The 25,855-nt window shown below is 41.7% G+C and overlaps 1 protein-coding gene across 10 annotated transcripts in view; it reads left to right on the top strand.

The window, feature by feature from the left end:
* Positions 1 to 25,855, top strand: part of LOC144499695 (putative E3 ubiquitin-protein ligase HERC1) — a 297,885-nt gene that overhangs the window by 37,054 nt on the left and 234,976 nt on the right. For 6 of the 10 annotated variants that reach the window (XM_078221999.1, XM_078222055.1, XM_078222007.1 and 3 more), the window contains exons 3-10: positions 1,061 to 1,156; positions 3,688 to 3,867; positions 4,144 to 4,200; positions 9,132 to 9,443; positions 10,054 to 10,150; positions 14,546 to 14,689; positions 15,965 to 16,092; positions 22,814 to 22,958. In XM_078221999.1, the coding sequence (XP_078078125.1) occupies positions 1,061 to 1,156; positions 3,688 to 3,867; positions 4,144 to 4,200; positions 9,132 to 9,443; positions 10,054 to 10,150; positions 14,546 to 14,689; positions 15,965 to 16,092; positions 22,814 to 22,958 (1,159 nt within the window). The remainder of the gene's footprint in view (positions 1 to 1,060; positions 1,157 to 3,687; positions 3,868 to 4,143; positions 4,201 to 9,131; positions 9,444 to 10,053; positions 10,151 to 14,545; positions 14,690 to 15,964; positions 16,093 to 22,813; positions 22,959 to 25,855) is intronic. The other 4 variants (XM_078222046.1, XM_078222037.1, XM_078222064.1 and 1 more) reach the window with 1 other exon arrangement.

Raw genomic sequence — 25,855 nt, 5'->3', positions numbered from 1 at the left:
ATACTGTTCTTCCATCATTCCTTTTGAGCCTGTCTTTCCCCATTGAATTTAATGGTTTTGTTATGGAACATAGAGCTAATAATTTTTTTTGTTTTATTTAACGAGAAAACCTTCTGATCAATCTTGCAAACCCATCTGTTATTATAACTAATCATTTTCACCAAACCTTCCCTGCTAATTCAGAGAGTGGGATTTTCTCGCTCTTCCTGCCGGCGGGATCTTCCAGTCCTGCCGACCATGACCCCCAGTCGTTGGGTTTCTCGGCGGTGGAGGGTGCAAACAACTGGAAACCCCATTGACAGCAGTGGGATGGAAAGATCCTGCCGCTGGCCAACGATGGGCTGCCGCCACTAATCATGCCGTGGGGGGTGCAAAAAATCTGCTCCAGAGTCTTAAAGACAGAACTTTGCCTTTGCCCATTTCAATAGTTTACTTCTGTGATCGTGCATTTCTAATGAAAATGAGCCAAAGTTAGGCCTCGTCTGGGTACTGCGTCCAATTCTGGGCATCATACTTGTGGAAGGATGTGAAAGCATTGGAGCAAGTACAGAGGGAATTCACAAGAGTTATTGCAGGGATAGGCAACTGTGGCTGTGAGGATAGATTGGAGAGGTAAGGTCTGTTTATCTGGGAGAAAAGGTTGAGAGGAGACTTGATTGAGTTGTTCAAGATCTTGAGGGGTATGGATAGGGAAAATAATGAAAAACTGTTCCTTTTCGATTACATCAAGAGCGAGAGGACACAGATTCAAAATACTGGGCAAAAGGATTAGAAATGATGAGGAAATTTTTTTTCACCCTGAGGGTGGTTGGAGTCTGAAAGAAACTTCCTAAGAGGGTGGTGGAGGCAGGTTTGAAGAAGGTATTAATAAAAGGATTTGGATTGCTATCTGAAAAGAGAATGTGCAAGGTTACGGGGATAAAGCAGGGGAGTAGGATTGGGTAGAATGACCTTTTGGAGAGCCAGTGCAGATCCAATGAGCTGAATGGCCTCTTTCAGCACTATAGGGATTCTGCGATTCAATGGCAATGTTGATTATTTGATCTGTTTTAACTTTTAGAATACATATGTAGATAATCTACAGAATCAAGAGCTCAAGAAGACTCCAGATGGGTTGTGTTCTCTTTCTAATGCGGCAATTTGTCTTTGTGAAGAGGTTTGTCATTTTTATGTTATTTATATTTTATATTTCTATTTGATTAACTGACAGTATAACTCTAAACGTCATGCTAATTGTACCAATTATTTGTTTAGTAATGTTCTTTTAACATGGATAATTTTAATGTTGTGTCTATTTTTTAATCTTACTTTCGCTCATATAATGGTGACAGCATAGGAGGAATTTCTCAGGGTAGTGTCCTAGTCCCAATCATCTTTAGCTGCTTCCTTAATGACCTTCCTTCTATCATTAGGCCAGAAGCGGGGATGTTTCCTGATGATCACACAACGTTCAGCACGATTTGCAACTCCTCAGATACTGAGTGTCTATGTCCAAATGCAGCAAAACCTAGACCGTATCTAGGCTTGTGCTGGCAAGTGGCAATGAGCATTCTTGCCAAAGAAGTGCCAGGCAATGGCCATCTCCAACAAGAGAGAATCTAACCACCCCCTCTTGACATTCAGTGGCATTAACATTGCTGAAGCCCCCACTACAACACTCTGGGGATTACCATTGACTAGAAACTGAACTGTAGTTTTTTTTAATATTCGCTCATGGTATCTGGACATCGATGGCTGGGACAACATTTATTGCCCATTCCTTGAACTGAATTCTTGCTCGGCCATTTCAGAGGGTATTTTTAAGAGTCAACTACTTATTTTCAAAATTTGCAGATGACATAAAAATTGAAAGTATTGTGAACTGTGAGGAGGTGGTAATAATGTGCAAGAGGACATTGATAGACTGGTGGAATGGGCAGACAAGTGGAATTTCATGCAAAGAAGTGTGAAGTGACTTCATTTTGATAGGAAAAATAAGAAGAGGAATATAAAATAAAGGTACAATTCTAAATGGGGAATAGGAACTAGAGGAAATGGTCATCGATGTGATTTGATTTATTATTGTCACATGTATTAGTATATAGTGAAAAGTATTGTTTCTTGTGCGCTATACAGATAGAGCAAATCATATATTGAGAAGGAAATGAGGGTGCAGTATGAAGTGTTACGGTCATAGCTAGGGTGTAGCGAAAGATCAACTTAATGAGAGGTAGGTCCATTCAAAAGTTTGATGGCAGCAGAGAAGAAGCTGTTTTTGACTAGGTTGGTACATGTCCTCAGACCTTTGTATCTTTTTCCCGATGGAAGAAGGTGGAAGAGAGTATATCTGGGGTGCGTGGGGTCCTTGATTATACTGGCTGCTTTTCCGAGGCAACGAGAAGTGTAGACAGTTGGAGGCTGGTTTGAGTGAAGGACTGGGCTTTGTTCCCTTTGTACCCTTTGTAGTTTATTGCGGTCTTGGACAGAGCAGGAGCATTACCAAGCTGTGATGCAACCAGAAAGAATGCTTTCCATGGTGCATCTGTAGAAGGTGGTGAGAGTTGTAGCTGACATGCCAAATTTCCTTAGTCTCCTGAGAAAGTAGAGGCATTGGTGGGCTTTCTTAACTTTAGCGACTGCATGAAGGGACCAGGAGAGGATGTGGGTGATCTGGACACTTAAAAACTTGAAGCTCTCATATGCACGCAAATCATTGAAGGTGGTGGGTCAGTTGAGAATGTTAAAGCATCTCGCATCTATATAAATACAGGCATAAAGTGCAAAAGCAAGGCAATTATGGTGAAACTGTATAAATCTGTCATTTGGCCTCCACTGGGGTACTGTGTCCAATTTATGAGAATTGTCCAGAGATGAAAAACCTCAGCTAATTGGTAGATTGGAGAACCAGAGGTTGTTCTCCTTAGAGAAGAGAAGATCAAGCGTAGGTCTGATTGAGGCTTTCAAAATCAATAGAGATCTGGGCAGGGTAAATAGTGAGGAACTGTTCCCATTGGTGGAAGGGTGGTGAACCAGAGGACACTGATTTAAGGTGGCCAAAGAGAAAGTGGTGGCCAGAGGAAAAGCTGTTTTTACACCGTGTGTAGTTAGAATCTGGAATGTACTGCCTGAGAGGATTTGGTGGTGGCAGATTCACTTGAGGCCTTCAAAAGAGAATTAGATAATTACCTGAAGTAAAAGGATTTGCAGGGCCATGGGGAAAAGGCAGGAGAAGCAGGACTGGGTGAGTTGCTCTACCAGAGAAGAGACCCAGACACATCAAGCTAAATTGCCATCTTCCATTCTACGATTCTGTGAATGCTAAGGATTATATTTGGATAGTTTAAATTTGGGAAAGTGGGCCTCTGCAAATACAATTCTATAGCTGACCCCACATACCCAGTGGCACATGCTAGAGGTGCAGAGTTGGATGTTGGGTGAGAGCAGACTCTGAATCAAGAGGTGTGCTTCATGGTTAAATTACCTAATGAAACTTGGTTTGGGAAGTATGGTCACTTGAAAAAGGTGCTAGCGGTTTGTTTGTGGCACCAGGAACCTGGGAGGAAGAAGTAAAGGGGAGCATGATTACAATCTGATTGAAATAAAGGATTTTTGCTAGTGAGAAATAAAATGTTATAACAATGCAGAGTGTTAAATGTATTGTATCCTTGATTAGGTACTCTTATTCTAACATGTGTTTTCTGTCTACAGATTTGCAGGTTAGCCTTGGACTGCCTATGCAGTACCAGTTCTCAGAACTCTCAAAGCCGAGACAGTGAAACAAGTGCAGTGTATGTTTGGGGTAGTAACAGTAGCCATCAGTTGGCAGAAGGAACACTGGAAAAAATTTTACAACCCAAATTAGCTCATGGATTTGCTAATGGCCAGACGGTAAGCGAAGGGAGAATTTGTAGTTAATTTGAGGATAAATAAGTGGTATCACTGCTTGGGATTTAAAATAAAGACAATCTGTATTAGCTTTGTTTTTAGATATGATTTAGAAAACTCTTATGTATTCAATAAATGGATTTGAGTTATTTGAACTTTACATTGTAAAGTAGTGATGTACAAATGCAGTGAGTTTGATCACTACAGGAAGAGGTCATTTGGGGGATAGTTTTCAAATTCCTTCTTAAAATCCACTGTTTATTTTAACTGTTTTTACAGGCTATTAATGGGAAGATGCTAGAGCCTATTATAAAAAATGTGGTAACAGAACATTTGGTAAGCATTAACAGGATTGGACAAAGTTAGCATGGGTTTATGAAAGGCAAATCATGCTTAACAAATCTACTAGAGTTTTTTGAGGATATAACTGGTAGAATACATGAGGGAGAACCAGTGGGATGTGGTATATCTGGCCTTTCAGAAGGCTTTTGATAAAAGGTTAGTGTGCAAAATTAAAGCACATGGGCTAGGGGGTAATGTATTGGCATAGAGTGAGAATTGGTTGACAGATAGGAAACAGAGTGGGAATAAATGTGACTTTTTCAGAGTGGTTGGCAGGCAGTAACTAGTGGGGTACCAAAGGAATCATTGCTTAGGTCCCAGCTGTTCACAATATATATATATATATATATAAATGATCTGGATGATGGAACCAAATGCAACATTTCCACGTTCGCTGACGACATAAAACTGGCTCTATGTCTTGGCGTTCACTTAACCTTTTTAATTGCATCATCACATTTCCTGCACATTAGAAGTTAAATTGTATCAATGTCCCTTTTTAATTATGAAATAAAAATAGAGAAGGCTGGAAAAGTTCAGTAAATCTGTAGCATCTATAATGTTTCTCCCTTTTTAGTTATTCCTGTTTTCATTAATTTTTTGCATCACATTTAAATTTTCTTTATTAAAATTATTTTTGTAATTTAGTTTAGTTTGTGCTTGCAGCATTACAACTAATCCTAATATTTGAATAAGGTGTAACTACATAACATTTAGATAATTTCCTATTCCATTCAGTTTCTTTTTTTATTGGGTATAGGTGATATTTCCATTTTTCCTGTTGAAGTGCATCGAATTACAGATATCTCCTGTTAAATTGTCACATAAGAGCATAAGAACTAGGAGCAAGGAGTAGGCCATCTGGCCCCTCGAGCCTGCTCCACCATTCAATAAGATCATGACTGATCTTTTCATGGATTCAGCTCCACTTACCCGCCAGCTCACCATAACCCTTAATTCCTTTATTGTTCAAAAATTTATCTATCCTTGCCTTAAAGACATTCAATGAGGTAGCCTCAACTGCTTCACTGGGCAGGGAATTCCACAGATTCACAACCCTTTGTGTGAAGAAGTTCCCCCTCAACTCGGTCCTAAATCTGCTCCCCCTTATTTTGAGGCCATGTCCCCTAGTTCTAGTTTCACCTGCCAATGGAAACAAGTTCCCTGCTTCTATCTTGTCTATTCCCTTCATAATCTGATATGTTTCTAGAAGATCTCCCCTCATTCTTCTGAATTCCAATGAGTATAGCCCCAGTCTACTCAGTCTCTCCTCATAAGTCAACCCTCTCAACTCCAGAATCAACCTAGTGAATTTCCTCTGCACCCCCTCCAGTGCCAATATATCCTTTCTCAAGTAAGGAGACCAAAACTGTACGCAGTGCTCCAGGTGTGGCCTCACCAGCACCTTATACAGCTGCAACATAACCTCGCTGTTTTTAAACTCCATCCCTCTCGCAATGAGGGACAAAATTCCATTTGTCGTCTTAATGACCTGCTGCACCTGCAAACCAGGACACCCAGCTCCCTCTGCACAGCAGCATGCTGCAATTTTTTACCATTTTAAATAATAGTCCATTTTGCTGTTATTCCTACCAAAATGGATGACCTCACATTTACCAACATTGTACTCCATCTGCCAGACCCTCACCCACTCACTTAGGCTATCTGTATCCCTTTGCAGACTTTTAGCATCCTTTGCATACTTTGCTGTGCCACTCACCATTGTGTCATCTGCGAATTTTGACATACTACACTTGGTCCCCAACTCCAAATCATCTATGTAAATTGTAAACAATTGCAGTTCCAACACTGATCCCTGAGGCACACCACTAGTCACTGATCGCCAACCAGAAAAACACCCATTTACCCCCACTCTTTGCTTTCTGTTAGTTAACCAATCCTCTATCCATGCTAATACATTACCCGTAACACTGTGCACCTTTACCTTATGTAGCAGTCTTTGGTGCGACACCTTGTCAAATGCCTTCTGGAAATCCAGATACACCACATCCACAGGTTCCCCATTGTCCACTGCACATATAATGTTCTCAAAGAATTCCACCAAATTAGTCAAACATGACCTTCCCTTCATGAACCCATGCTGCGTCTTACCAATGGGACAATTTATATCCAGATGTCTCGCTATTTCTTCCTTGATGATAGATTCAAGCATTTTCCCTACTACAGAAGTTAAGCTAATGGGCCTATAGTTACCTGTCTTTTGTCTACCTCCTTTTTTAAACAATGGCGTCACATTTGCTGTTTTCCAATCTGCAGGAACCACCCCAGAGTGCAGTGAATTTTGGTAAATTACCACTAGTGCATTTTCTATTTCTCTCGCCATCTCTTTTAGTACCCTAGGATGCATTCCATCAGGACCAGGAGACTTGTCTACCTTTAGCCCCATTAACTTGCCCAACACTACCTCTTTCGTGATAATAGTTTCTAGCTCCTCACCTGCCATAGCTTTCCTGTCATCAATTTTACCTGTTCAATGCCTCAGCTATTTTATCATTTCCAGTAATTACATCCTCCTTCTCATCCTCTAAAGAACCAATGTTTACTTTAGCCACTCTTTCGTTTTATATATTTGTAGAAACTTTTGCTATCTGTTTTTACAGTCTGAGCTAGTTTATTCTCATAATTCATCTTACTTTTCTTTATAGCTTTTTTCGTGGCTTTCTGTTGAACTTTAAAGATTTCCCAATCCTTTAGGTTCCCACTAATCGTTGCCACTTTGTATGCATTTTCTTACAATTTGATATCCTCCTTTATTTCCTTAGATACCCATGGCTGAATATCTATTTTTCTACAGTCCTTCCTTATCACTGGTATATAAGTTTGCTGAGCACTGTGAAAGATCGCTTTGAAAGTCCTCCACTATTCCTCAATTGTCCCACCATTTTGCTCCCAGTCTACCTTAGCCAATGCCTCCCTCATCCCTTTGTAGTCTCCTTTGTTTAAGCACAAGACACTGGTATTGGATTTTACCTTTTCACGCTCCATGTATTTTAAATTCAACCATACTGTGATCGCTTCTTCCGAGAGGATCCCTAACTGCAAGATCATTAATTATTCCTGTCTCATTACACAGGACCAGATCTAGGATAGCTTGCTCCCTTGTAGGTTCCATTACATATTGTTCAAGGAAGCTATCGCGGATACATTCTATGAACTCCTCCTCAAGGCTGCCTTGACCAACCTGGTTTGACCAATTGATATATAGATTTAAATCCCCCATGATAATTGCTGTACCATTTTTACATGCATCAGTTATTCCTTTGTTTATTTCTCGCCTCACCCATGATGTCGTTATTTGGTGGCCTATAGACTACGCCTATCAGTGACTTTTTCTCAATATTTCTAATTTCCATCCAAATGGATTCAACCTTTTTTCCATAGAACTTATATAATCTCTCACTACCGCTCTGATGTCATCCTTAAATATCATAGCTACACCACCTCCCTTACCTTCTAGTCGGTCCCTCTGAACAGTCTGATACCCCTGGATACTTAACTCCCAGTCGTGACCATCCTGCAATCATGTCTCTATAATGGCCACCAAATCATACTCGTTAGCAATGATTTGTGCCGTCAATTCATTTACCGTGTTTCAAATACTACGAGGATTCGGATAAAGTGCCCTTATGTTAGTTTTTGTACATCTCCTGAGTTCTCCTTCCTTTTAACTTTTTTCCTGATTTTTGATGTAGTTGGAACATTCTCCCCACGTTTTGTCCTTGCTCCCTCCTTCTCGGACTCCTTACATAGGTTCCCATCCCTTCACTTCACAGTCTGAAAATTTTCTAATATTTTTGTATGTTTATGTTGCATTCTTCCTCATTATTTGCTGCATCCCACTAATTCATAACTATTTTAATAGTTACTTGTTTCTATATCCAAATCATTAATGTGAATTACAAACAACAGCACTGATCCTTGTGACATACCACTTACTACCGTCCTACAATCTGAATAACTACCCTTTATCCCATTTGTCTCCTCACTTCATATGGCACAACATTCATTATAAACTTGCTGTGTGGTATCTTATCCACTGATATTAATATTCGCATCATAATACAGGAGATAAAAATCTTAAGAGAACTGATTAATCCAATGGAAAGAAGAATTTCTTTGGACCTACTGACAATTGTTTCTCCATTACTTAATTCTTGGGCCACATGTTACCATCTCCGTATAGATTGTTAAAAAGAATTTCAAGCTTCCAGTTAATAGCTGAAAGGATGACACAACAAGATTTCATATTTTAAGGTTTTCACTGTAACAAAAAACTAAAACCACCAGTGACTAAACACTGTCTTTAGCAGCACCTTTTTCTTCGAACCGTGAAACAACATTCCTATTATTTTAATACAAGTGAAAACGCACTTCACAGATGTACTTTAAACTCTCGTTTGTAGGCATTCAATTCTCCCCGCACCAATCCAAGGTGATTTTTACCTTCTGAGGGTTTACTTCTGTTCTTTTCCTTTCTCAGTCAAGGAACTTTTAATGTCAGAACTGCCTTTCACAATGAAGTTTTATCCCAGAGATTCCTGCACAAGTACAGGCTAGGCAAATCTTCAGTCTTGTTTTAATTCCGCGTGAATTTGGTCTTTTCAGGTAACACCTTTGTTGAATGCTGACTTAGTGGAAGCACTGAGGGGGAAAAAAAACAATTTCTGTTTCAGTGGGGTATAAAGGAAAATAGTTTGTAATTTCTGAAAGATTTATGTGATGCTGTAGCATTGATGTGTTCTCGCATACTTCTGGAGTCAAAATACAGTAAATTCCTAGAAACCCTTTCTAAAAATTGTGATCTGCTGTTTATATATATATATATTATATATATATATATATATATATATATATATATGTGTGCTCTCTGAAATTTAGAAAACTCCCTTTGATTTTTTTTTCAGATTGAGGCTGGACAGTACTGCACGTTTACAATTTCAGAAGATGGCTCTGTAAAGGCTTGTGGGAAAGGTAGCTATGGCAGACTCGGACTGGGTGACTCCAACAATCAGTCAGCACCAAAAAAGCTCACCTTTGAACCTCTTCGCAGCATCCGTAAAATTTCATCCTCAAAAGGTTCAGATGGACACACGCTAGCAGTAACTACAGAAGGAGATGTATTCAGCTGGGGAGATGGCGATTATGGGAAGCTTGGGCATGGAAATAGTGCAACACAGAAATATCCAAAACTGATCCAAGGACCATTATTAGGAAAGGTACTGGCTAAAAATGAAAGTAAAATTAGAGAAAATGTTTCTATTGCTACATCCTGGTCCCCATCCATCTGACAAGTTTGATTAAAGCCTTCCCAACAACACTAGCAAGCCTGTCCTTAAGGACACTGGGCCCGGCACTATTGTGGTGCAATCCATCCAGTCTTTACAGGTACCACCAATCCCAGAACTGGTTTCAGTAGTCTGAAACCTGCCTTCCTGCACCATTTTTCCAGCCACAAATTCATCTGCTCTATCCTTTTTTGATACTCATTAAGGCACAGCACTTAGAGCTTGCTACTTTTATGCTTCTGCTTTAATTCCCTTCCTTAGCCCCTCAAATCTGCCTGTAAGACCTCATTCCTGTCTCTGCCTATGTCATTGGTACTGATATGGAAAAAAAACCTCTGGCTGTTCACCCTCACCGATCAGGCCAGACAAATGAGCCCTATTTTACTAACTTGATCATCGAGTGATATCATTGTGACTCTCATGACAGTTTAAAGTGATTTAATCATGGTGCATGATTATATTTATTAAAAATATTGATATGCATGAGATCCTAATTGGAACAAGGCAGCCATTAATAATGCATATGACTTTTCTGTCATAGATTGTGGTCTGTGTGTCAGCAGGATACAGACATAGTGCATCAGTTACATCTGATGGAGAGCTTTATACTTGGGGAGAGGGAGACTTTGGTAGACTTGGTGAGTACTTACTGCAACCTGGAAAGTTCACTTAGTTATTGCTGTGCAATGTGATGAAAAGCTATCAATCCTTGTGTAAAAGTCAAAATTAAATGCCCAGTTTTAAACCAGGCAGAGAACAATGTCTGTTCAGATACTTAGAATTTTGGTGGTGAGTATCTGAGGACATTTGTGTAGCCTGCAAGTTAACAAAAATATATGCTGATTATTACATGAAAATTATTGACATCTTGTTCACTAGAGAATTACTTTTTTTATTGAGAAATAGACAGTATTGACAAACACTATTTCTTGTCTAATATGACTTCACCAGAACTGATGAGGTTCAGAAGAGTCATGTTAGACTTGAAATGTTATCCCTGTTCCTCTCCATGGATGGATCCAGACCTTCGGAGTTTTTCCAGCATTTTTCTGTTTTTATTTCATATTTCCAGGATCTGCAGCATTTTGCTTTTACTTTAGCATTTGTCACCTGTTTTCCCCCATTGCCCTGTCAGCATTGAGGCAGTAAGAAGTCTCACAACACTAGGTTAAAGTCCAACAGGTTTATTTGGTAGCACAAGCCACAAGCTTTCGGAGCACTGCCCTTCATCAGGCGAGTGGGAATTCTGTTCACAAACAGGGTATATAAAGCCACAAACTCATTTTACAAAATAATGGTTGGAATGCGAGTCTTTACAGGTAATCAAGTCTTAAAGTTACAGACAATGTGAACATTGTATCTTTAAGACTTGATTACCTGTAAAGACTCGCATTCCAACCATTATTTTGTAAATTGAGTTTATGTCTTTATATGCCTTGTTTGTGAACAGAACTCCCACTCGCCTGATGAAGGAGCAGCGCTCTGAAAGCTTGTGGCTTGTGCTACCAAATAAACCTGTTGGATTTTAACCTGGTGTTGTGAGACTTCTTACTGTGCTTACCCCAGTCCAACGCCGGCATCTCCACATCATAGCATTGAGGCAACCATATGTGAATAAGAAGCAGGAATAGACCAATCAGCCCCTCAAACCTGCTCTGTCATTCAATAACATCATGGTTGACCTGATTGTGGTCTCAACTCCACATTCCCATCTACCCCAGTGCCCTTTGACACTCTTGTTGGTCAAGAATTTATCTATCTTTACCTTTAAAAAATATTCAATGAACCTGCCTCCACTACACTTAAGGGAAGAAATTTCCACAAGCTCTCACCTTCTAAGAGAAAAAGAAATGAAACAGTATGAAACGGCAAGTCAGGTGACCTGAACTGGAGCATCCATTCCAGAGAAGATGTCCAATGGAGCAGGACATGGAGAAGGAGGCAGGAGGAGGTTCCAGAAGTAAGTTCCCGGCAGGGACAAAGACAGCTATCAGAAAGAGGCCCCAGAGGAACATTCCAGGCAAGGACAAAGACAGCAACCAGAAAGAGGTCCCAGTTATAAGACTGGAACAGAGCAATAGACTCAGAGTTAAAGAGAGAGAGCTGCGAGAAGCAGATTTGAAGTGAAGTGATGTTGAGAGAGGCCCTGAAGCTCCAAGGAAGCAGCCTAAGATTGGTAACTTCTTACTGCAGGCTTTTTGGAGCATGGTGTTCTGCTGGCACGGCCAAAGCTTGAAGGGTGAAGTTTGAGTGTATTTGAAAATCCAGGGGAAAGAAATTTCAGAAGGTGAGAGTGAACTCTGGAGGTGGATCCTTGTTAAAGCCATCCGAGTGGAAACAGCATTGGAAGAGAATTCCAAAGCACAATTTGCAAAAGTGGAGATTGAAAATTCTTGTGAGAAAGACAACATTTTGTGTGAATTGTTGAAAAACCCACAGAATATGCTTTCGTCGCATCCATTGTTTATTTTGGAATATGGTTTATCTGACTACATTTCACCTCTTAATTCACATACACTTCATACTTACATTCAATATTGTAAATTGTTTTATCTGTATTAATTTGTATGTGTCTGTGGAGACATTGGTGGGGAAAAGGAATAGTGGGTATTTGAATCTTCTTTTGTTTGTATTGAGATCCTTTCAACATATCTGTCAGGTGTAGTATAGGGGGCGATCTTGAGTCCGTGCTCTCTGTCTGCAGGATCGGCGATGGGGGCTCAAGATCTGGCGAAACCCGGAAATCGTGAAAATCTCTGGTCTAATGGGCGTGAACCCGATTACAATATATTTACATATATTTCAATATAATTAAAGACCCCCCCTTGCGACATGATACTCCCGTTAGTTAGGTTTACAGCACATTCACCTGATTTATGCTCCTGGTCATTAACCTCCCAGCTAAGGGAAACACGTCTTTCCTGTCCACTCTATCTAGGCCCCTCCTTATTTTCTACACTTCAGTTAGGTCACATTTGAACCTCTTTTGTTTGAAGGAAAATGGGTTAATGATGTGCTTCAATTCCATGGACTTCAACTATAAAACTAAAGAAAATTTGCTAGGGTAGCGTGAGGAAGTCATCCAGGAAAGTTGTGCTGGCCATTATGTATTTTTTAATTGAATTTACTGATGAACATTAATATTTATCTACTTAAAAAGAGTCTTTATTAGTCACAAGTAGGCTTACATTAACACTACAATGAAGTTACTGCAAAAATTCCCTAGTTGCCACACTCTGGCACCTGTTCGTACACTGAGGGAGAATTTAGCATGGCCAATGCACCTAACAACTAGCAATCGTTTGGACTGTGGGAGGAAACTAGAGCACCCAGAGAAAATCCATACAGACACGGGGAGAACGTGCAAACTCTATTCAGACAGTGACCCAAACCAGGAATCGAACCCGGGTTCCCAGCACTGCGTGCCGACCCACAGTTACTTGACTTTTCTGTACCAACATAGTTGATAACATCATTCAGGTTCAAAGATTCGGGTTGCTCATTAGTTTTACTGTGTGGCTTAGCTTACAACTGCATGTGGAATTTCCAGATATTTTAAATACTATTGATTCTGTATATAATGTGGTATTTAGTGCATCTAAATTGAACAGGATTCTGCTACTAAATGACAATTTTTATTATAATGGATTTTGCAGCAGACTTTGGAGTCTAGTTTGGAATGAAATGTTGCAACCCATTAGAGTTTTAATATGCAACAAATAATGAATGAAATTGAGGAACTGCTGTCAGTATTGTTCAGAATTAAGCATATAGGGCAATATTTTAACTCGCTCAAAATCCATTCTGGTAATCTGGGTCTGGCAGATGGAGTACAATGTTGGTAAATGTGAGGTCATCCATTTTGGTAGGAATAACAGCAAAATGGACTATTATTTAAATGGTAAAAAAATGCAACATGCTGCTGTGCAGGGAGAGCTGGGTGTCCTTGTGCAGGAATCTCGAGTTGGTTTGCAGGTGCAGCAGGTAATTAAGAAGGCAAATGGAATTTTGTCCCTCATTGCTAGAGGGATGGAGTTTAAAAACAGCAAGGTTATGCTGCAGCTGTATAAGGTGTTGGTGAGGCCACACCTGGAGTACTGTGTACAGTTTTGGTCTCCTTACTTGAGAAAGGATATATTGGCACTGGAGGGGGTGCAGAGGAGATTCAGTAGGTTGATTCTGGAGTTGAGAGGGTTGGCTTATGAGGAGAGACTGAGTAGACTGGGGCTATACTCATTGGAATTCAGAAGAATGAGGGGAGATCTTCTAGAAACATACAAGATTATGAAGGGAATAGATAAGATAGAAGCAGGGAAGTTGTTTCCACTGGTGGGTGAAACTAGAACTAGGGGGCATGGCCTCAAAATAAGGGGAAGCAGATTTAGGACCGAGTTGAGGAGGAACTTCTTCACACAAAGGGTTGTGAATCTGTGGAATTCCCTGCCCAGTGAAGCAGTTGAGGCTACCTCATTGAATGTTTTTAAGGCAAGGATAGATAAATTTTTGAACAGTAAAAGAATTAAGGGTTATGGTGAGCAGGCGGGTAAGTGGAGCTGAGTCCACGAAAAGATCAGCCATGATCTTATTGAATGGCGGGGAAGGCTCAAGGGGCCAGATGGCCTACTCCTGCTCCTAGTTCTTATGTTCATTCACCTGCACAGAATTAAAATTAGTTCTACAGAATCAGAGTGAGAACAGTCTTTTGATTTCTGCTCTTAGTTTTTAGTTCCTCTCCTGAAGTTGGAAGACTGTGCTTCCTCTTGGAAAAAGCTATAGTGATGTGATTAAGGAATTCAGCATCTTGGGAGAATTAGCTGACTTGAATCCGTGTGTTGCTGTCCATTCGTGTTCCAGTGTGCTGGGCTTTTTTTGTTGAATTAAAATAAGTTCTAATTGCTAATGTGGAAATGTTTGCCATTTTCTCAAAGCACGTTTTTTTATTTTAAATTTGTTAAATTTTCAATTGCAGAATATGTCTGTCAGTGCAACATAGCCTGGTGGTGTATAATTTGCTTGTTTCTTGTAAACTTTAGGACACAGTGACAGTCATAGTCGTAATTTACCAACTCTTGTAAAGGATATCAGTAGTGTTGGTCAAGTAGCTTGTGGCAGCTCCCATACTATTGCTGTGTCTCAGGATGGACGGACGGTGTGGTCATTCGGAGGGGGAGACAATGGTAAGCTAAATCCACCTTCACTGTTTATTTAAAATGTTGGAACATTTCTAACTTGTGCACATAAGTTCATAAATACTTCAGGAGGTGGCTGGAGAAGTTGAGGAGACTATTCAAAATGCAGATTGGATCATTGATCATAGAATCATACAGTGTAGAAGGAGGACATTCGGCCCATCGAGTCTGCACCGACCACAATCCCACCCAGGCCCTATCCCCATAATCCCATACATTTACCTTCACTAGTCCCCCTGACTCTAAGGGGCAATTTTGCAGGGCCACATCTTTGGATTGTGGGAGGAAACCGGAGCACCTGGAGGAAACCCACGCAGATACGGGGAGAATGTGCAAACTCCACAAAGACAGTGACCCAAGCTGGGAATCTAACACGGATCCCTGACGCTGTGAGGCAGCAGTGCTACCCACTGTGCTACCATGCCGCCCCTACACATCCTTGGCTTTAAAGATAAAGGTATGGAATGCCACATTAAGGAGGTTTTGCTGAACATTTTCAAATCACCAGTTAGTCCCTAGCTGGAGTATTGTGCTCAATCCTGAGCAATATCTTTTAGGAAATTCCACCTGCAGCCTATTAATAATCAATTAATTGACAGTTAAATGACAGTTCTTCCATAGGCGGGCTCTCCCCACCTACATTTAGCTGGAGAGAAGGTATGTGGGCACGAACTTGTAAAAACCAGCTGCTTGTGCTTATTAACATTTCTCTATGTATTTATATGTAGATGTATATTAAAAATAGTTTATTATTTTATTGATCAGTGTCACAAGTAGGCTTACATTAACAGTGCAATGAAAATCCCCTAGTTGCCACACTCCGGCACCTGTTCGGTACACTGAGGGAGAATTTATCATGGCCAATGAATTTAGCAAGACCCAGCACGTCTTTCGGACTGTCAGAGGAAACTGGAGCATCCAGATGAACCCCTGCCTGTACCAAATGGGTTCTACTAAGGCAGTTTTCATTTCACAAATTTAGTCTCAGTTAGCCATCACCGTGAATGAATTTAATGGATAGCATGTTCAACAAAATGTACCATTTTACTTGTAGGAAAAATTCTTGTTCTGCCCAGCTCCCAGAGGTACTAATACATTTAAAATTAATACTCTGTGCATGTGATTTCAGATGTTAAAAATGTGAACAAAGCTAGAGGGTTGCTCAGAAATAAGTTGCGCAAAAAATTGTTTGATATACTTGATGTTATGTTGGGTTTTCATTTCCTGACCCATATTCTAATTGGTATAATTCTGTAATCTTAGGTAAACTTGGTCATGGGGAAACTAACCGTGTGTACAGACCAAAGGTAATTGAATGTTTGCAAGGACTCTACATTAGGAAGGTGTGCGCTGGAAGCCAGTCTTCACTTGCATTGACTTCTGCTGGACAGGTAAGGGACAGCTAATTGTGAATAAGGGATGATTTACTGGCAGATTGCTCACTTAACTGTGTGGATTTCTATATAGATATTGAATAAGAAAAATCTGTTGAGAATCACCATCATGGAATGGAATCATAGAATCCCTACAGTGCAGAAAGAGGCCATTCGGCCCATTGAGCCTGCACTGACAACGATCCCACCCAGGCCCTATCCCCACATATTTATCCTGCTAATCCCACTGACACTAAGGGTCAATTCAGCGCAGCCAATCCACCTAACCCGCACATCTTTGGACTGTGGGAGGAAACTGGAACACCTGGAGGAAACCCACGCAGACGCTTGGAGAATGTGCAAACTCCGCACAGTGACCCGAGACCGGAATGGAACCCGGGTCCCTGGCGTTGTGCTCGCCACTGTGCCGCCCAATATAGATAGAGCCAACAGAAGGGGAAAGCTAATTTCACAGAAATTTGTTTATGAATGATAAAAATGATACATTAAGAAGATGTAGTTACACAATGTAGCAAGGGTGTTAACCACTTGTATATAATGTTCACAAATTTAAATACACTGGCAATCATTTCATGTCTCCTTGTCTACGCCTCCTATGTATGAGCAGTGTTAATGTAAATTGGTGTTTGTGTGAAACCTTGAGCCACCAGTGGCAATTGCTTGTGGCCTGGGCGCCTCTTCTGTGCAATGTGTTATCATCTGACCACAGTGAATGTCTCATTTCAACTTTGCTCTCTATATCCGTTTTGCCTGCATCTTAATGTAAAGTGTGGTTGCTACAAGAAACTCAAACCCATGCAATGCACACCCCCGTGATGTATTTTATTGGCTTTGCACTATTGAGGCAGAGGTACCCCCATCTCTACATTCTTGAGAGGTGAAGGTGTGATGTTTAAGGGAAGAGATGATCACACCTACAGAAGGCTCATGTACTCTCAAGCTCCACTGTCTCTCAACAGGGTCTTGATATGAGACTCTGCACAGGGCATATGTAAGAAGTCTCACAACACCAGGTTAAAATCCAACAGGTTTATTTGGTAGCAAAATCAACTAGCTTTCGGAGCACTGCTTCTTCGTCAGGTGAGTGGGAGTTCTGTTCACAAACAGGGCATATAAAGACACAAACTCAATTTACAAAATAATGGTTGGAATGCGAATCTTTACAGGTAATCAAGTCTTAAAGGTACAGACAATGTGAGTGGACAGCGCGTTAGGCACAGGTTAAAGAGATGTGTATTGTCTCCAGGCAGGACAGTTAGTGAGATTTTGTTTCGCCTGATGAATTCCTCTGTGTCTGCTACGAGACTGATGGGGTCTATTTTGGTGGTGACCAAAACCTCACTAACTGTCCTGTCTGGAGACAATACACATCTCTTTAACCTGTGCCTAACGCACTGTCCGCTCACATTGTCTGTACCTTTAAGATTTTATTACCTGTAAAGATTTGCATTCCAACCATTATTTTGTAAATTGAGTTTGTGACTTTATATGCCCTATTTGTGAACAGAACTCCCACTTACCTGACGAAGGAGCAGTGCTCCGAAAGCTAGTGGATTGTGCTACCAAATATACCTGTTGGACTTTAACCTGGTGTTGTGAGACTTCTTACTGTGTTTACCCCAGTCCAACGCCGGCATCTCCACATCAGGGCATATGTTTACAGCCCTTCAAGTTATACTGATGCTTCCAATTAGTGATTTCTGAAGGCCCCAACAATGCGTAGAGGAGCAATGGGATAGAAGCAAGTATGTGCTGAGCCAGAACAGGGCTCCTCATAAGCAAGGACGCATGACCTTGTGGGTTTCATGTTGTCTGAAAGTCTTGTAGTTTGCAAGGAGTGGCCATGAGTAGTCAGAGGAGGCATCTCAGTGTCATGCAGCCAAGTGTCTGGCTTCATCATTCTCAGGTGTCCCGCTTCCATTGTAACATTGGACTGACAAGTGGCAAATAACATTCGCACCACTCAAATACCAGGCAATGACCATCACCAATAAGAGACATTCTAACCACCTTACTTTGCATTCAGTGGTGTTACCATCACTGAATCCCCCACTGTCAACATCCTTGGGGTTACTATTGACCAGAAACTCAACTGGACTTGCTACATAAACACAGTGGCTCCAAGAGCAGGTCCTAGGAATACTGCAGCGAGTAACTCACCACCTGACTCCCTAAAGCCTATCCACCATCTACAAGGCACAAGTCAGGAGTGTGATGGAATGCTCCCCACTTGCCTAAATGGATGCAGCTCCAACAGCACTCGAGAAGCTTGATTGACACTATCCAGGATAAAGCAGCCCATTTGATTGGCACCACATCTACAACCATCCACTCCCTCCACCACCGACGCTCAGTAACAGCAGTGTGTACTATCTACAAGATGTACTGCAGCAATTTACAGCACCTTCCAAACCCATGACCACTTTCATCTAGAAGGACAAGGGCAGCAGGTACATGAGAACACCACCACTTACAAGTTCCCCTCCAAGCCATTCACCGACCTGACTTGGAAATATATCGCTGTTCCTTCGCAGTTGCTGGTTCAAAATCCTGGAATGTCCTCCCTAATGGCACTATGGGCCAACCCACAGCACATGGACTGCAGCAATTCAAGAAGTTGGCTGACCACCACCTTCTCAAGGGCAACTTGGGACGGGCAATAAATGCTGGCCAGCCAGTGACACCCATGTCCCACGAATTAATAAAAAAACTCAGGAACCTTAACTGAAACTGCCAGAGTTAGTGTAATTTCGGGGAGTGTGCCTCAGTCAACTGAGTCACACCAGCAGCATTGGCTCCTGGATCCCACTGAGGAGCCTGATCAGATGGAAGGCATGCAACTAATATCCCACTTATGATAGTGCAAGTTCCCATGCGTGTTGTAGGATGCTGTGACTGGGATGCTGGATGAACATGTGAGGATGCAGCACTTTCTGATGTCTGATGCCGAGACAGCCTCCTACAGGTAGCATCTCATTTCAGGGCTAATACATGTCCTCGGTGTCCTTGTCCTTCAAAGCACCAGAGTATTGTGAAAGAGCTGCCCAATTATGCAGCATCATGTGAAAGTTCACAACTGAATTTAGAGGAGCAGCAATGATTGTGTTCATGCTGGCCCATGATGGAGGAACTTGTCCAAGAGGGTCCTCAGTGCACCTTGTCATCTTGCTCCTGGAATCTGTTAGCAATAAGGGCCTCACAGGCATACCTGCCTTGTTTAACCAGTGCAATGGCCTTTCTGGTTGCCTCCTTGGCTTCCACAACCCCTTCAATGTCCTCCCTGTCGGAGAAGACTTGCAGCTCTTTCATCTTATTTTCCAAGGTCTCGCCCCTTTGCAGTGCCAAATTATGTAACATAGTAAGCCATGATGGTGCATTACATCCTCTGGGGAATGTACTGGAGTATTCTGCCAGCATGGGAACCACATTTTAAGGATCCATGTGGAATGTTCTACCAAAGTCCAGGCTGCAGCATATGAGCCTTGTTAGTCCTCTCGATAGGAGTCTGAGGCAGCTGAATGAGTGTCAGCAGCCATGCCTTTTGCAGGTAACCTGGAGCCAACCTTGCATCTAGTGTGGTCCCTGGAAGATGGGGATCTGAGACCTACTGAGGATGTATGAGTTGCGGAGGCTTCCAGGGTATGTAGCTCAAACCTGCAAGATAAGTCACACACCAACTGAACATTGAGTGAGTGGAATTCTTCGTAGTCGACGTATAGGATGGCTTGTTGTCAGGGAGCTTTTGGAGCCACATGAGTGCAGTAATGGCATCCAGCACCTGTGAGAATCTAGAAATCTCAGCAAAACTCTTGCATTCTTCTGGTTTATCTGATCTCTGTCACCGGTGGCAAAATTGTGGGCATTAGCAAAAATGGCATCTGTGACCTCCTGGATACACTTTCACTTGTGACTGGCAGTGGATGCCCTCCAAGACCAGTGACACCAAATCCTGCAGAAGATGGCATATGTGAGTTGACCAGATTCCCTGAAGTACACACGTATCAGCAACACCGGTTTTCATTCAACTACAGATAGCACATGCGACATCTACACACTGGGTCTAGCGACGTGCCTGTGAATAACAGTTCTCAGAATCATTCACTGAGATGGGAGGAGATCCTGCTGCCCCTTGGGCTTGAGTGTAATGCTTCTCCCTTTGGTGAGCCAGTTGTCTCCATTGCATTCTTCCCCTTCTTTACTCCATCGTTTAAGCAATAATAAAGGCACAATAACATTAGGCTCCAGCTTCTTGATGATTTCCTCACTGCAGTATCAATGAGAGAGACTCAAGAATCAGCATTAGTTTCGAAAGGGATCCACTTTTGGTCAAGGAATTGACTGCAATCGCGGCTTCAAGGGCTCTTCACACATGGTGGAGTTATGATCTCCCCCCTGGACCGACGACTGACCCTCTCGACCAGTCGACTGGATGTTCAACGTTCTGCCCAGGCACTGGCATTGTCCTAACCTGTACTTGGACTGGTCATAAGGGTGAATGTGTGTGTCTACATCACAAATGTTTAGGGATCTGGAACATTCCCCTCGTGAGTGGTCCATGGCCACATTTCCAAGGGACTCCCAAGTTTGTCCAGTCACCCAATAGTTCTGTAGTTTGATAAAACTATGGTGAATTTGAAGACTATGCTTGAGAGGTTAAGATAGGGGAGTAATCGTTGTCACTTTGAGGGATCAGTGGTGCTTGATTGGACATAATTGCTTCTCTTGCCTGACTCCATGTATGTCAATTGAGCTGTTGCAAACCTGTTTCAGCTGTGGCAAGAGAAACAATTATGTCCAATGATCCCTCAAAGTGACAGCGATTATTCCCCTAGAAACCAGAGAGTAATGATGAACAGCTGACTTTCAGACTGGAGGCAACTGTGCAGTGGTATCTCTCAAGGGACACTGGTGCTGCTTCCACTGCTCTTGTTGATACACACTGAAGATCTGGGATTGAGTAAACAGGCATCATTTCATAGTTTGCAGCTGAGTTAAACTTGGAATAGTAGTAAACCGTGAGAAGGATGGCAACAGACTTCAGGAGGCCATAGACTGACTGGTGAAAGGAAAGATGCAAGGCAGATGAAGTGAAAAGCAAATGTGTAGTGATTTATTTTGGTAGGAAGACTGAGAAGAGGGAATATAAATAAAATGGTACAATTGAGCATAAACAGACATACCTGCAGGTTTATGCACACAAATCTATGAAGTTGGCAGAACAAGCTAAAAATTAAAAAGGCATACAGGATCATTGGCTGTATAAGTCGAATTTACACTCCCTTGTGGGTGGGTTTGCAGGTGGAGTTGGGAAATCAGCTGTTCACCATTAATCTCAGGTGTCTATCCCTTAGCCAATCTTGTACAATCATAGCCACTGCCCCTTTAATTTCGTGGACTTCACTTTGCTAAGAAATCTCTTGTGTGGTATTTGCCAAAAGCTTTAGGAATAGAAGGTTAAGGAGGAGAAAGACCAGGGAGTACATATGCACGTATCCTTGAAGGTGGCAGCGCAAATTGAGAAGGCATGCAGGGGATCCTGGGTTCTATAAATAGAGGCCCAGAGTATGAGAGGAAGGAGCTAATAGTGAACCTTGATAAAACTCTGATTCAGCCTTAAGTGGGGTACTGTGTTATTTCTGAGCACCACATTTTTGGAAGCATTTTGGCAGTAGAGAGGGTGCAGAAAAGATTCACAGGGAGTTACAAGGATACATTGGAGAAACTGTGACTTCTCCTTTTGAGAAGAAAATGTTGATAAGAGGTAGAGTAGAACGAGGCGTCTGGAGAGAACAGAAATGGATTAACTGTTCTATTAACAGAAGAGTCAAGACCTGAAAACATTGGTGAGTGGCAAAAGAATCAAAAGCAACATGAAGAGAAACATTTTTATGCAGCAATTGGTTATGATACACTGCTTGACAATGTGGTGGAGGCAGATTCCATTATGGCTTTTGAAAGGGAATTGGATAATTATTTGACGAGAAACCATTTTTAGGGCTATAAGAAAAAGGTGGCAATGTGGGACTAGAAGAGTTGTTGTTGCGGAGAGCCAGCATGGGCAAAATGGGATGGAATGCCATCCTGTGCTGTTAGCACTCAATTCCTTGTCATTCAGAATCATAAAGATGATTAATGGATTTGATTGGGTAATTGGACCATTCTGCCTTTATTTGTGGCACTGTCAGCTGTTCATACCCTTGTATTATTGTAATTGTATTTTTATGCAGCTACTTAACTTTTTTAAAAAGCAACCAAAAATTCAAATTATAACATTTTATGAAAGGTTAGTTTTGTCAAAAATGATGTGGATTGTCTATACTCAAAACATTACATGTACTGCAGGGTATTAGTTCAACGGGCGGCACGGTAGCACAGTGGTTAGCACTGCTGCTTCACAGCTCCAGGGACCTGGGTTCGAATCCTGGTTCAGGTCACTGTCTGTGTGGAGTTTGCACATTCTCCCTGTGTCTGCGTGGGTTTCCTCCGGGTGCTCCGGTTTCCTCCCACAGTCCAAAGATGTGCGGGCTAGGTTGATTGGCCATTCTAAATTGCCCCTTAGTGTCCCGGGATGCATAGGTTAGTGGGTAAATATGTAGGGATATGTGGATAGGGCCTGGGTGGGATTGTAGTTGGTGCAGACTCGATGGGCCGAATGGCCTCTTTCTGCACTGTAGGATTCTATAACTCTAGGCTAACTTACATTTTTCTCTTGCTCTAGGTATTTGCTTGGGGCTGTGGCTCTTGCCTGGGAAGTGGTTCTTCAGAAACCACAGCTCTTAGACCACGACTCGTTGAGGAGCTGAATTCAACCAAAATCATTGATATTTCTTGTGGAGATAGTCACTGCTTGGCTCTAACCCACGGTGAGTTACAAATTAGGCCACAGTTATACTCTGGAATTCTGAAAAACATCCCTACAAGAATTGCATGAGTGATAATCGCAAATATCATAAATAAAAATTTGAATTCCAGATCAGGCATTGAACGTGAAAAATTTAAGAATGGGTTAGACATGTGATCGAAGGATAAGTGGGTACAGCCTTAAGTAAACAAGGTGGGTACATGGGATTAGGACTATTCATAGTATGGAGGAGAGACACCAGTGTGGCCTGGTTGAGCCAAACCAATGAGCTTTCACAAAGCAATTTCTTTGTAACCATATGCCTGTGATATTGGGGAATGAATTTAGCCAGAGGTGAGATCACCCATCCAAACATGAAGCATTTTCTAGTTTGTTTATTTCTCACGTAATATCAAATTTAATTGGGACACAATATGGACAGATATGATCATATGAATTTTGAGAAGAAAAAGATGCCGTACAATTCCTATTCAAGGAAATGGTGCACATATCTACTTTTTGTTTATTGGTGGTTAATAATATATGTGAATTTTGATTTAGATTTTTAAGTTAAAACTTTAGTTATTCTTTATTTCCATTTTATAAGTTATTTTCTTATACTTTTGGCCATGAATGCAAACAGACAGCTCAGACCTTTGCACATGGTTGACTGTAAACAGGCGGCTAAAATATGTCCCTTTTTCCCATGAAAAATTGTCTGTCTTCTGTTCTTCATCTCTCCGTCATTGGTTTCCCCCCCGGCCTGAAGTGGCCTTATGGTAAATTACTGCGTTATATTAAAAACAGTGAGTTTGTCTCAAGATTCTAAAGGCACGGGTTAGGAGTGTGATGGAATGCTTGCCACTTGTCTGAATGAGTGCAACTCCAGCAACACTCAAGAAGCTCAACATCATCCAGGGCAAAGCACCCCCCCACCCCCACCACCTTAAACATTCACACATTCCACCACTGGCATAGTGTGGCTGCAGTGTGTACCATGTATGAGATGCACATCTGCAATTTAACAAGGCTTCTTCAGCACCTCTTTCAAACTTGTGACCTGGACTGCCTGGAAGGACAGGGGTGGCCGGTAGAAGGGCAAGAATAGCATGGAATACCACTACCTACAGGTTTTCCCCGAAGTCACACACCATTCTGACTGGGAAATATATTGTTGCTGCTTCTTATTTGGGTCAAAGTCTTGGAAGTCTCTAATTAACAGCACGGTGGGAGTACCTCCATCACATGGCCTACAGTGATTCTTGAAAGGAGCTCATCACTACTTTCTGAAGGGCAATTAGAAATTAGCTGCAAATGACGTCCATATCATGTGAATTAATCTTTAAAAAATACTGCTGCTGTAGGGTAATATATCAACAGCTTCTCACACAAATCTTATAATTAAAATATTTCCCTCAAGACAAAAATTGAGTGTTGAGTCCCAAAATATATCCAAATGAGCAGAAAAAGTGTAAAATATAAAACTGGTTAGAAGGCATGTGACATCACAGCACAGGTAAAGGAGGATCAGCAAATGGCATATCAGTGGGCCACATTGAATTGACAGATAAATCCAGAGTGTGGTCTTTGGAAGATGAATTTCCAAAGGGGAATAATACAGCGGGGAAATGGGTTACACATTTTCATTAATCCAGTCAGCAACAACAACCCGTATTTGTACGGTACCTTTGATATGACAAATGACCCAAAGCTATTAATGCGTGAAATCAAAAAATAGCAAACTAGCAAGATATGGCGAAGGAGCAGGGTTCAAAATATATGGAGGCCATGGCAAATTTGCCCTTGAGTACACGATTCCAAGGGGGCAAGGCCACAGAAAGATTTGAAACCATGGGTGAGAATTTTAAAAACAAAACAATTGCTTGATTGGGAGCCAAAATAGGTCATTCAGCGCAGGGGTGATAGTAGAATGAAACTTTATGCAAGTTAAGACAAAGGGAGCAGAGCTTTGGATCACTTTAAGATTATAGAGAACGTAGGAAACCAGCCGGGAGGGTGTTGGAATAGTTGAGCCTAGAGGTAATGAAGACGTGAATAAGGGTTTCAGCAGATTCCAGATTTAAATGATGTAGGGTGCGATCTTATCGGCCGTTCACGCCCCACTCCAGCTGCAGCGAGGACGAAGAATTTGGCGTCCGGCCAGATCTCCGTTCACTGCAGCGGGACCAGAAAATCCCGCCTGCGTGAACGGAGGTAAGATTCTGGCCATAATATATTGTCTTTGGTACATGTATTACTTTATCAATCTAAAAATGGAAACACTAAAAACAACCTCAACTACAAAGGTCATGATACTGTGTGATTGCATTATCTAATAAAGGAATTTGTGACAGTGAAAATGGAGCCTGAGGAAACCTAAAAGTAGCCCCTTGAGAAAATCGCCAGGGGGTAAACGAAAGATATTTTATCCCCTAAGAAGAAGATACCAAGGGATCAGTGAAAGTGGTAGTTTTTAGGCAGGAGAGGGAAGTGGACACAGAGGGGTTTGGAGAGGGTGTTTTGGAGAATAGAACTTGCATGATTAAAGTTACATCTATTAATGGTAGGATGGAGGTGTGGGATGCGCACAAGAACTGAGTGTTTTGGTGGGGATAACATTGTAGGAGGTTACAGTGATAAGAAGGGGTGAGAACGTTGGAGATTTAAAGTATTTTTTAATTAGATGGATTGAAGGACTGGGGCCAATGGTCACCAAAGCCTGAAGTGATAAGCAATTGGTGCAGAATGCAGATCACGGTGGGGAAAAGCCAGCCTCGAACAAATTCTGACCCATGGCGGGCTGACATGCCTGCCCAGACTCCAATACCTGACTCTTGAGGGCACAAAGACATTTAAGCTGCCCCTCTATACAATCTATAACTGAAGCCTGTAACAGAATATCTCTTTGTACTTATTCTA

Source organism: Mustelus asterias, chromosome 1 (genome assembly GCF_964213995.1).
Source record: "Mustelus asterias chromosome 1, sMusAst1.hap1.1, whole genome shotgun sequence".
Lineage (NCBI taxonomy): Eukaryota > Metazoa > Chordata > Chondrichthyes > Carcharhiniformes > Triakidae > Mustelus > Mustelus asterias.
Note: the sequence above shows the minus strand (reverse complement) of the source record. Positions and strands in the feature narration are given on the sequence as shown.